The sequence below is a fragment of the Myotis brandtii genome, unplaced genomic scaffold (genome assembly GCF_000412655.1).
Source record: "Myotis brandtii unplaced genomic scaffold, ASM41265v1 scaffold953, whole genome shotgun sequence".
Classification (NCBI taxonomy): domain Eukaryota; kingdom Metazoa; phylum Chordata; class Mammalia; order Chiroptera; family Vespertilionidae; genus Myotis; species Myotis brandtii.
In genome coordinates, this window is record NW_005371933.1 from 1,824,885 (window position 1) to 1,838,494 (window position 13,610).

At 39.0% G+C, this 13,610-nt stretch overlaps 1 protein-coding gene across 2 annotated transcripts in view; it reads right to left on the reverse strand.

Moving 5' to 3' along the window:
* Positions 1-13,610, reverse strand: part of LCLAT1 (lysocardiolipin acyltransferase 1) — an 82,755-nt gene that overhangs the window by 63,237 nt on the left and 5,908 nt on the right. Inside the window, exons 1-2 of one of the 2 annotated variants that reach the window (XM_014533203.1) lie at positions 9,213-9,298; positions 6,676-6,874 (exon numbers count right to left, since the gene is read on the reverse strand). In XM_014533203.1, coding sequence (XP_014388689.1) covers positions 6,676-6,793 — 118 coding nt within the window. In that variant the 5' untranslated portion in view covers positions 6,794-6,874; positions 9,213-9,298. Of the gene's footprint in view, positions 1-6,675; positions 6,875-9,212; positions 9,299-13,610 lie in introns of those variants that run through there. The other variant, XM_014533202.1, reaches the window with a different exon arrangement.

A 13,610-nucleotide genomic window follows, 5' to 3' on the forward strand; every position in this document is an offset into this window, starting at 1 on the left:
AGGTTATGAAAAAGGACCAACTAGAAATTAAGCATACACTGACTGAAATAAAGAATATTATGCAGAGTTCCAACAGCAGACTAGAGGATCACAAGAATCAAGTCAAAGATTTGAAATACGAAGAAGCAAAAAACACCCAACCAAAAAAACAAAAAGAAAAAAGAATCCAAAAATATGAAGAAAGTGTAAGGAGCCTTTGGGACAACTTCAAGCATACCAACATCCAAATTATGGGGGTGCCAGAAGAAGAGAGAGAGCAAGATATTGAAAACCTATTTGAATAAATAATGACAGAAAACTTCTCCTACCTGGTCAGAGAAATAGACTTACAAGTCCAGGAAGTACAGAGAACCCCAAACAAAAGGAATCCAAAGAGGACCACACCAAGACTCATCATAATTAAAATGCCAAGAGCAAAAGACAAACAGAGAATCTTTTTTTTTTCTAATAAGACAAATTTTAATAGAAAAACAAATGGCCGATGTTTTATACGTTGCATTTTCTTCCCAGAACATCTAGAACAAGGGGTCACTTCATACTTTCATGCTAGTTCAGCATTGCAGATTGAAAACCAGTTTAGAAAACAGCCGAACCTTCCTCCCGCGACGCCGATCCGCTTGTGGCAGACTCACGCCTTCTCAGCCATCAGCACGGAGTCAAAAGCGGTGGACAGGACTTTGCAGATGGCCTGTGCTTGTTCCAGGCTGCTGCACTGGTACACCCACAGGCTGACCTCCTCGTTGCTGGCATTGGTGGTCTTCAGCGCCAGCAGGCTTTTCCCCGCCCCCAGGCCGTCGTCTTAGCACACCATCTGGATGATCAGGTAGAGGGCGTGCCTGTGCAGCACATCATACTGAGCGGGTGTGGATACTTTGATGCCGTACTTGGAAACGCCCATAATCACTTCTTCCTCCAGGGGAACGAAAGGCAGCTTCCCATCTTGCTGGGCAACATCTATATAATTTATCAGGTCCAGTGGCCCTTCCAGACTTTTTCCCTCAGAGAGTTTCAGTTTCTCAATGGCACCAACGTATCTTATTCGGAATTCCGCACAGATGTCTGAGTTGTTGTTGCTTTGTCCTGAGCTTTTGGTGGAGTCTGTGTCGAGGCTGGCCACCGTGCTGGACCGAGAAAGGCCCCCCAGGCTGGAGTCCACAGACTCACAGCCACTGGCCCATCCCTGGGGTCGTCTGCGGTTGGACACCCACCGCCTCACCACCCGAGCGGGGGCAGCCACTCCCGCTCCCGATTCCAGTGCCAGCTTTTCAAAGAGAGAATCTTAAAAGCAGCAAGAGAAAAACAGTCAGTTACCTACAAGGACGTACCCATACGACTGTCAGCTGATTTCTCAACAGAAACTATGCAGGCCAGAAGGGAGTGGCAAGAAATATTCAAAGTGATGAATACCAAGAACCTACAACCAAGATTACTTTATCCAGCAAAGCTATCATTCAGAATTGAAGGTCAGATAAAGAGCTTCACAGATAAGGAAAAGCTAAAGGAGTTCATCACCACCAAACCAGCATTATATGAAATGCTGAAAGGTATTCTTTAAGAAGAGGAAGAAGAAAAAGGTAAAGATACAAATTATGAACAACAAATACACATCTATCAACAAGTGAATCTAAAAATCAAGTGAATAAATAATCTGATGAACAGAATAAACTGGTGAATATAATAGAATCAGGGACATAGAAAGGGAATGGACTGACTATTCTTGGGGGGGAAAGGGGAATGGGAGATGCGGGAAGAAAGTAGAGGGTGGGGTGGGAACCGGGTGGAGGGGAGCTATGGCGGGGGAAAAAGAGGAACAACTGTAATCTGAACAATAAATATTTAATTAAAAAAAATAAAAGGGTCCACAAAATTGGGTGAAGTCAAAGACCTTCATAGCTTAAAGATAGTTCTAGTTTTAATGAATATCCATTTTAAGTAGGAGGAAGCTGGGTAGAAGTGGGAGAGTTTTATTTCTCATGGGAGATAAAGTCCGGTATTATGAACTGTAAATATCTCAAATAGAGAAACATTCATTCTTTGTACTTGATACATGATAAATAATAAATTTAAGGTGCTTCAATAAATTTAGTACTTCTTAAATGAGCAATGACATCTTTAAATTTATACATTACTAACACTTATGAATACATTCATGAAATACAGTTAAAACTGCAAATTTGACCACACAAAATGGATTATCTTTCCAGTCAGCATATGGTCCCTGTGTTGCAGCATTTTCATGTTTAATAGCAAGATGCTCTATCATTGTTTCTCCAGTGCCCTGGCAAAGTATACAACAGATCTGAACCAACTGGTTTTTTACTCATGATCTTTAAAAAGAGAAATGCTTATAAAACACCAAAGGCATTTAAAATAAATTTTCAGTTATTTCTGTAAGTCAAATTTGACCAGGAAGTTTTTAATATTTTAGCAGACTGAACTTATGAATAGCCTCCTACCCAGTTTAAAATATCCTGCTAAAGCAAACACAACAGGACCTTCTCAACATGCACACACTCACAGGCTCTGGATGCCTTTAAAAAAATGAGATTCGCAGAGGCCAACCTGTCGCTTCTGACTTCTCCCTGATCTCATTCCAAACACCCTAGATATATTTCAGAGTTGATGACTTTCCTAGCTTTCACCATTACATTATGTTGCAGTTTTAGAATTGAGTTACACAACAATTTACTTTGTCAGGGAGATGTTTAGTTTAATACATGATGTGGCCACTTTTTAAATCACAATCTCTTTACCACTTTATGCTTTCTAAAAGCCTCAAACTCTTCTGTTACTCTAGTGTGATTAATTAATAATCCAGAAAAACCAAGAAGCATGAGCTGGGTGGGCACAAATGTTACATGCATTTCCTGGTACAAACTCACCAAGCAAATGGACTTTTCATGCCACCTTTGGGTTTAATTTTTCATTTCATTAGATTTTGCTAAGTGGTTTCAAAGTTGGTTAAACATTAGAATCTATGTGTGCATCACCATTAGAAACAGTAGACATCTAACCATAGGACATTTTTTCTTAAAATCTAATTGCATATATCTTAGCAAACTCTAAACAGTTTCGTTAACTTACCCGAACTCTTTGTAACTTGACCTAGAATCTAAACACTCTTAATGATTTCTTTCCTGGCTTTCTGCATAAGTCTGTTACTTTTATACTTTAAGAAAAGAACTTTCAAATTCCAAACTCCCACATTCTTCAACCTGGCACTATAGATACAAAATATTATTTTCCTTTAGTCATTATATTCCAGACATCTGGTAAGCAAACATTTGTTTAAAAATAATTATAAATAGCTATATTAAATACTCCCTAAAGTCATGCCAAATTGTCAACAAGCTAAATCTAGCATAGTCTGAAACCAGATATAGCTGTGCCCACTAAGATGCATTCATTCTTTTCCCTTTCTTTCATTTCCTCCTGCAAATTCCAACTGTAATACTCTCATTTGCAAATGAGTTTTGTTTTGGGTTTGTTGCCTACACTTTGCCCTGCTTAATTTACTTTGCTCTAGTCACTATAGAAATACTAAAATCTTGTTTCTCTCCAATCCAAAATCTGTTCTCATTAATAGTTTGCATTTTCATGAAATCCTATTAAGTCTGCAAATATTTAATAGCGTACAATATGTAAGATACAATATGCAAGAAGCTTATAACTCATGTGAGAAAAGAAAATAGGGAAATGGAAAAGCTAAGAATGACAGACTTACATAGGAACACAGGCAAGAGGAGAGACAGGTTTGCAATGATAAAAATGGCTATAGCAGTGCAGAGTAGGTGGAAATAAAGATGAAGTGATCAGGAAAAGAGAATATGGGTCTGTGTGGCACTGGAAAAATCAGAGGTCTAATATGAATCTCTGTAAGGCAAGAAGTGAATGTTCCAGATGGAACTATAGAAAAAAAAAAAGGCAGCAACAAATAATACTCTATTGGCGTTTAATTTAATCCTCACAACTATCCAATAAAGCAGTACAACTTCTTAAAAATTGAGATGTAATTTGTTGTGGTATTAATTTCAGGTATATGACAAAATAATTCCATATACGGGTGGGCAAAAGTAGGTTTATAGTTGGTTGTATGGAAAATAATGTAAAAAAAATTCTGTTTCATATTATAAACCTCCTTTTGCCTACTCCGTATGTGTATATAGCAGTGATTTTCAAGCTTTTTCATCTCATGGCACACATAAACTAATTACTAAAATCCTGCAGCACACCAAAAAATACATTTTTTGCCGATCTGACAAAAAATAGGAATAATTTTGGTTCATTCACACCAGACAGCTATTGTGTTGTCATTTTTTTATTTGCCAATCTAAGGAAAAAGAGGTCAATGTCCCTGACTAAATAATCAGGTACTGCATGTTTTAAACATTCTTGCAGCACACTGGCTGAAAAATCACTGGTATATAGTGAAATTATCACCACAATATGTCTAGTTAACATCTATCATCACACCACACAGTTACAAATTTTTTTCTTTTCTTATAATGAAAATGTGTAAGATCCACTAGCTCAGTAATTTTCAAGTATAGAGTATGGCATTATCAATTGTAGTCACCATGCTGTACATTATTCCCAGTCCTTTATTATGACTAGAAGTTTGTGCTTTTTTACCACTTTCACCCATTTTGCCTACCCTTTAACCCCTGGCCTCTGGCAACCACCAATATGTTCTCTGCATCTATGAGTTTACTATAGTGTTTTTTTGTTTAACTCCACATATAAGATCATATGTATTTGTTTCTCTCTGACTGACTTCCCTAACGCCCTCTATGTCTATCCATATTGTCACAAATGGCAGGATTTAACTATTTTTTATGGCTAAATAATACCCTATATTGTGAGGATATTTTCTATGGCTAAATATATCCTATATACCACTTTTACTTATCCATTCATCTATCAATTCACAATTAAGATGTTTACATGTTTTGGCTATTGTATAAGTTAGAAATAGACTACCATATGACCCAGCAATTCTACTGCTAGGTATTTGTCCAAAGAAATTTAAAACACTAATTGAAAAGATATATGCAGCATTATTTGCAATAGTCAAAATATGGACACAACCTGAGTGTCCATCTATAGATGAATGGATAAAGAAGAGGTGGTACATATATATAGGAATATGAATCAACCATAAAAAAGAATGTAATTTGTGACAAAATGGATGGACCTAGAGCAGGGGTGGGCAAACTTTTTGACTCGAGGGCCACAATGGGTTCTTAAACTGGACCGGAGGGCCGGAACAAAAGCATGGATGGAGTGTTTGTGTGAACTAATATAAATTCAAAGTAAACATCATTACATAAAAGGGTACGGTCTTTTTTTTTTTTTTAGTTTTATTCATTTCAAACGGGCCGGATCCGGCCCAAGGGCCGTAGTTTGCCCACGGCTGACCTAGAGGCTATGTGAAAAAGAAAATACCATACAATTTCACTAATATGTGGAATCTAAAAAATAAATGAACAACAATACAGAAACAAATTCAGGCACAGGGCTATAACGTACAGCATAGGGAATATAGTCAATAGTATTGTAATAGAAGATGGCGGCATAGGTAAACACCGCAGACTGCTGCCGCAAACAACCACTTCAAAAATACAACTAAAAGACGGAACGGACATCACCCAGAACCGCAGGAAGGCTGGCTGAGGAGAGACTCTTCAACTAGAAGGAAAAATAACAGCACACCGAGGCTCAGAGGAGGCGCAGTGTGGAAAAAACTCAGGTGCGGAGGTGCGCGCGCAAAGCGGGCTGGTGGCTGAGAGCGCGGTTGTCGTTTTCGGTCAGGGGGGAGTCTCAGACTCTGAGCTCCAGATACGGGCGAATCGCTGGGGACTCGGACCCAAACGGGAGAAGCGGGAGTGTCTGGCATCAGTTGGAAGGCAGCTTTCCCTCCGAGGTTTGCAGCGGTTCCGGGGGTTCTGAGAAGCAGAGCCTCTGGGAACAGGACTGAGGGCACCATAACGGCTCCCTCCGCCCGCCCTGTTGAGCCCGCCCCGCCCAAGCCCTGCGCAGAACTCATCAGGGCAATCACTTCATAAGTTATATAAGTGTCTAATCACTATGTTATACACCTGAAACTAGTAATATTGTATGTCAACTGTAATTGAAAAATAAATATATAAAAAGAAAATACCAGTACTTCATATAATGCTTAAAATCAATGGGTATTCAATTTGCATTTACCTCATCAGCACAAGCCAGTTTCTGGCCTAAATTACCACAAGCATGACATGCAATAAAAAGTTACTGAACTATCATTCTGGCTGGTGTGGCTTGTTGTTCCAGACACTCAAAGGTTGGTGGTTCGATCCCTGGTCTGGGCATATACAGGAGGCAATGAATCAATCTCTCTCTCTCTCTCTCTCTCTCTCTAAAAATCAAATATGTCCTAAAGTGAGGTTTTAAAAATTAAAAAAGTTACTGTTGGTCCCTCTGGACCATATCTACTTTCTTGAAAACAATTTTATTATCTCTTTCTACATAAAATGTTTCAAAAAGAGATTCAAATAAAGTAATCTGTTATGATCCACTAAGAAAAAATGGGAATGGCTTTAATGCATCAATGGAGTTTATTCAGTAAGTTATTCTTTTTTAGGTGGGTACATCCATCCCATATAAAATGAACAACTTAATTTGTGAATAACCTACCGAATCCAGGAACACTTTTGAGACTGGCTTTGAGGCACACCTTCTCCAACCTGAGGTAGCTGTATCTCATCAAACAATTCCACAGGAACATCCAGTCCATTCTTGTCCGATGATTCATGATAATAACACTTCTTTCTCCAGGAACAAATGCATCCCCTGTTATAATCACTTTTACACCAAATAAGGTTTCCAGCAATGCCTATGGCAAAAACAAAACACATAACAAATTAAAGTTATGGTTTCCCATGAATCTTCTATATTGATCCAGAAGAATGAGAATATGAAGACACCAATTCTATTTTTAGTTTTACTAATTTAAGTTTCTGGCAGTTTCCTAACTAAAAAATGCTAACTTTCTTCAACGTGAAGGCCATAACAAGAGAAGGAAGGCCATTTCATAATACTAAAGGGATGGATACAGTAAGAGGATATAACTCTGATAAATATATAGGCACCCGATGCAGAAGCACCCAAATACATAAAAAAACTTCTAGAAGATATCAAGGGAGAGACCGACAGCAACATAATCATAGTAGGGGATTTTAATACTCCTTGACATCACTGGATAAATCCTCTAGACAAAAAATCAGCAAAGAGCCCTAACCGGTTTGGCTCAGTGGATAGAGTGTCAGCCTGTGGACCAAAGGGTCCCAGGTTCAATTCTGGTCAAGGGCATGTAACTTGGTTGTGGGCACATCCCCAGTAGGAAGTGTGCAGGAGGCAGTTGATTGATGTTTCTCTCTCATCAATGTTTCTAACTCTCTATCCCTCTCCCTTCCTCTCTGTAAAAAAATCAATAAAATATATTTTTTTAAAAATCAGCAAAGAAATAGCAATCCTAAACGACTTACTAAATCAGATAGACTTAATCGACATCTTTAGAACATTTCACCCCAAAGCTACAGAATATGTGTTCTTCTCAAGTGCACATGGGACATTTTCAGTAAAGTCTCTTCAAATTCAAGATTAAAATCATATCAAGCATCTTCCCAGATCACAATGGCATAATATTAGAAATAAACTACAGTAAAAACAATCAAAACAATTCAAACACTTGGAGGCTAAATAGCATGTTATTAAACAACCGGAGGCCCAGTGCACAAAATTCTTGCATTGGGGTTGGGGAGAGGGTCCCCTCAGCCCAGCCTGCACCCTCTCACAGTCCGGGAGCCCTCAGGGGATGTCTGACTGATGGCTTAGGCTGGACATCCTTAGCGCTGTCGTGGAGGTGGGAGAGGTTTCCGCCACCACTGCTGTGCTCACCAGCTTTGAGCCCGGCTTCTGGCTGAGTGGCACTCCTCCTGTGGGAGCGCAATGACCACTGGGGCAGCTCCTGCATTGAGTGTCTGCCCCCTGGTGGTCAGTGTGCGTCATAGTGACCGGTCGTTCTGGCACACAGAAAATACTCAAATAGTTGCTGTATATTTTAATTAACTTTTCTGATGGCCAGCATATAGTAGATATAAAATATTTAGTAGAAAAGTATACTATACTATAGACTGGAGTTTTTGAAAGAGACACAACAGGTAATAAGAAAACCTGATTACTGATTTTAGTCCCCATTTAAATTTTCAAATAATTTACATGTAATAAATTTACTAGCTAATATTTGACTTTACTATTATTTGACTTCCCTATTAATGGAGAGAAAACTGGTCCTATGCAGATAAGAAAATAAAAAGTTCCTTGGCAATATCATGAAAACTTTGATCAAACTGTATCAAATGTATTATGGTGCAGTCATAAAATGGAATATAATCCTATATAATAAAGAGGTAATATGCAAATGGACCATCACACCCTCACACAAAGATGGCCACCCCCATGTGGTCAAAAGATGGCCACCACAAGACGGCTGGCAGGGGAGGGCAGTTAGGGGCAACCAGGCCAGCAGGTGAGGGAAGTTGGGGGTGACTGGGCAGGCAGGAGAGGGCATTTGGGGATGACCGGGCCTGCAAGGGAGGGAGGGCAGTTGGGGGGTACCAGGCCGGCAGGGGATGGCAATTTGGGACGACAAGGTCAGCATGGGAGGGCAGTTAGGGGTGACTGGGCCGGCAGTGGAGGGCAGTTGGGGGTGATCAGGCCGGCAGGGGGGTAGTTAGGCGTCGATCAGGCTGGCAGGGGAGTGGTTAGGGGGTGATCAGGCTGGCAGGCAGAAGGAGGTAGGGGCAATCAGGAAGGCAGGCAGGTGAGCGGTTGGGAGCCAGCAGTCCTGGCTTGTGAGAGGGATGTCCGACTGCCGGATCGGGCCTAAACCAGCAGTTGGACATCCCCCGAGGGGTCCCAGATTGGAGAGGGTGCAGGCCGGGCACGAATTTTGTGCACCGGGCCTCTAGTACAATATGAAAATAAATGAAGTACCGTAACAATAATATGGTTAACACACAAGCATAATGTTGAGAAACAGAAGCAAAGGAAACAAAACAATACATACAATAAGTGTTCATACATAAAACTTTCTAAAACAGACAGGAACTAAGAAATTTTAGGGGTAAATAGATGGGTAGTAAAAGTATAAAAAACAAGGAAATAACTACCTTTCTAGTCAGGTTAGTGGCTACTTCTATCAGGTAGGAGGGTGTTGTGCTTGGGAAGCTAGGTAAGTAGCTTGCTGGAGGGCTAGCAATGCTTTACTTCATGACCTGGTTAACAGTTATACTTTAAAATTATTTATTAAACTGTGTGTGTTTATGTTTTATTAACTTTTCAGTATGTTTGCTACATTTCACACAAAAAGCTACTTTTTAAAAGAACACGATAAAAAACAACACTAGGACTTCAACATAAGAATAAATAGGATTTTTTTTAAAGGTTAAATGTTAGCTAAAGGAAAAATAATAAGTTAGAAATGTTATATGTCCAAAGAAGTACAGTGTTAAGATCTTAACAGAATTTTTTTTTAAAAAAAGATCAGCCCTGGCAGGTGTTTCTCAGTGGTTAGAACATCAGCCCGCAAACCAAAGGGTCATGGGCTCAATTCCTGTTCAAGAGCAAGTACCTGGGTTATGGGGTTCACTCCCTACCCCACAACCCAGGGTGCATGAGGCAACCAGTAGATGTGTCTCTCTCCCTCTCCCTTCCACTCTCTCTGAAAAGCAATGAAAAACATATCCTCGGGCGAGGATTAACAAAAACAAAAGATCATTTGAGCTAACACAGCTATAGTTATCCCACAGGTCCCCATTAAGTTACTTTCCCTTGACTAAGATTCACATTAGGGCCTAGGTATTTAACCTGGCATTCATTAAACTCTAGAAGGATGGCCTTCAAGAGGTCAATAAATATGTACCCTTCTTGAAACTGTACACAGGTATGTTGCAGGGCAAAATGCCTATAGTTTTCATCAGCTTTTCAAAACGGTCCATAAGCACTCAAATAATTATAACTCCCAAGTCTCTGGGAAGTTAAGTCCCTATGTAGAAGACTTCAGTAGAGAGAATCATGGCAGAGACTTCTAGGCTTGGACCCATAGTAAGAAATATCTCTTTTTCTGCTTGTAAATATAAAGGACCATCAACTACCAAAATGAATCACTAAATTGTATGTGTTGGCCAAGAGTATATGTGTGACTTCGCCATCCAAGGTTAATTTGGATCAGCTCCCCGCTGCTTTGCAAAGAACTGAAATGCAGGATATCCTTTCCTTAACTGGTTAGAAAGAGGAAGCTGACTATTAATTGTGTCATACTATAGAAAAGAGTTTCACATTTTAAGCCTATAAACTCAAAACCTCAACTCTAACCTTTTATGTGCAATTTCTAACATATGTTTTCTATGGATCCCAAAAACAATATTTTGCTTTTAATTATGAAAAATGTCAAAATAAAAAATTCCAGACTATTTGTCCAGGAGCATATCAATGACATTTTCTCTCTTACCATCTAGCACTCTATCAGAATGTGCCTGAAAGTTATATATAACCTTTTAGGCAGCTTAGATCTCAAGCTCACATTAATCATTTTTAATACCAGACAAGACATATCCAGTCAACATTATTTCCAGCTCCTGCAAGGCAGAATAACAACTATTGACACAAAGATATAGCTGTAAAGTGTATAAAGGACTCCAGAATTCAAATAATCCAGATTAAATGCTAAAACAAAAAGACACTGTTCTCATATTTGTACTATTTCTATTTCATATTTGTACTATTTCTTCAGCAATAAGAAACTAATCTTGTAAAATTTTATAATGCTGTATTTCTTCTATTGAACTAAGAACTACAACTCTCATGACTTTTACCTAATTGGGCGAATATTTCTCCTAGAATTAGAAATATAGGAGCAATTACTGAGGATCTTTTATGTACCACTATTTACTACCTCTAAGAGTTCCACCATGTATAAAACAATACAAGGAAAGGTTCCCCTCATGATCACAGAATAGATTTTGCCATGTCCTATGCTCTCATTTATCATTCCAATGTGATTATTATTTCTGTGAACAATAATTAGTCTAAGTGCATTTATCCTAATTTATTTTTAGTAAAAACTTATTTTTTTTAAATATATTTTTATTGATTTTTTACAGAGAGGAAGGGAGAGAGATAGAGAGCTAGAAACATCGATGAGAGAGAAACATCGATCAGCTGCCTCCTGCACATCTCCCACTGGGGATGTGCCCGCAACCAAGGTACATGCCCTTGACCGGAATCGAACCCGGGACCCTTCAGTCCGCAGGCCGACGCTCTATCCACTGAGCCAAACCGGTTCCGGCAGTAAAAACTGTTTGGGATTGCTTAAAATAAAGTATACCTACTATGGCGGGAAATTACTAAATTTCTCCTAGATAAAAAATGACCTATTTGCTTCAAAATAAAAACTCCTTTAGTACCTTATAAAAATATGAAATAAACAGTCATAAAAGACACCTTGACAGTTTTTCTCCATTTCTTTGAACAGAGATGTATACTATCTCAAGACTATAACATCAGTTTTCTGTAACCTACCTGATGTCAATAAATTTCTTAACTGGAAGACTCTCCGCCTGATAGGCTACTACCAGTGAGCAAGGCACTGAGTTAAACAGCTGGGTAACAGAAGTTTTTCAAATACATACCAATATAATACTACGGTGGTAGTTGAATCTTGCCTATATGTTAAGTTCTCGAATCAGGTAATAAGGCAAAAGTAAGGAAGAGATGAAATTACATTTGAAAATCTCATAGGAAGGTGCCTCAGAAATGACCAGCACCTTTGAATATTGGACCAGATTAGTTTGCTGACCGCCAGATGAAGTGATTAGTTTACTTGTTTTAAACACGTGAATCATACTCAGCACAGGACCACTCACATTTTCCATTTCATCTCACATGAAGTGGAGGTTCAGGAGGAATCCCATATTTAAAAAATTCTTCTCTCTCCACTTTTCCTTCACCCATCCTAGTATATGTAATTGCAGTTGTTTAATGTAATTCTGTGGTAATAACAATGGTACTGGTAGTAGTTAGCAGCAGCTATGACAGAATTTGTCCAGTAAAATCCAGCATTTTTTCCAGAACAATATATTTTAATTATGTGCATGACTGCTCAGAAAAAAAAAAAAAGACTACTTTTCCCAGATTCTATTACATCTTTTACCTGTTCTCACCAATGGGTGAGCAAGAGAGATATGTGCACCTTGTAATTCACTGATCTAAATGAAACATGCTCTGGACTTCCTCCCATCCCCACTGACTATAGAGTGGGACAAAAAAATGGCAGTGACCAGACTTGACCATAAAGAGGAGGATATTATGCCAGGCTGGGTAGAAGGAATCTTCAGCCCTTAAATGACATTAGGGAGCAGAGCTACCCTGTCAACCTGGACCTGAGGATAAATAAAGTTCTACCTTATTCAAGCCACAGTATTTTGAATTTCCTTTGACAGTAATTTAGCCTGCCCCTTAAAATGAATATAGGAGCAAACATTTGCTGCATAATTTACAAAGCCTGTATTATCACCTCATTTAGTTGTCGCAATAACTCTCTGAGACATGTAGATAGAATTAGAACCTCCTTTTTTACAGAAGAAGAAAGAAATTTAGAGAGGCTAAGGAGCTTAGCCAAGTTTAAATGACTAGAAAGTTCTAAGGCCAATCCTGAAACCAAATGTGTGTACCAATAAGCACTCTGCTTATAATGGCTTTCCAAGGAAATCTGAATGACACTGTAAATCATTACAATTACAACGATTTCTACCAAGGTATATAAGAAAATTCTCAAGAGTCTGAAGGTTTTGGTAGAGAGGTTCTGCCAAAATCATGATATTCACAACCAAAAGATTATATACTGTGGAAAATTGATGACATTAAAGAAAATGAAGTGTAGGAGCAAAATATGACTATTACCAAAAAAATTATTTACCTCTAAATGTTTTTTTTTAGAATTCTATATACAATGCTGACTCTGGAATGGATATCAGAGATTATCTACTCTAACTTCCTTATTTTACAGATGATAAAACCTGAGAAAAGTTAAACATTTTCAAAATGAAATTTCTCTGGTTTTATTAATGACTACAAATGGGATTATTTAATATCTAGACAGTTTGTAGATGACTTTTTAGAAAAACCTACTCGTGATAATTTTATGTGAACTGAAAATATGCTTATTTTATTTGACATAAATATTTTATGGAGAAATACTCACTTTGTAAATAAGCGAGTGATAGTGGCTACGCAATACCAGAAGATGGATATTTTATATTAAACTAGAGGCCCGGTGCACAAAAATTTGTGCACTCGGGGGGAGGGGGGGGGCCCTCAGCCCGGCCTGTGCCCTCTTGCAGTCTGGGACCCCTCGCAGTCTTCGGGAGATAACCACCTGCTGGCTTAGGCCTGCTCCCAGGTGACAGAGGGCAGGCCCAATCCCTAGGTGCCTAGGTGCATCGGGCTCAGAGCAGGGCCGATTGGGGAGTTGGGGCGCCACCCCCTGTCATGCACAGAGCAGGGCGGAT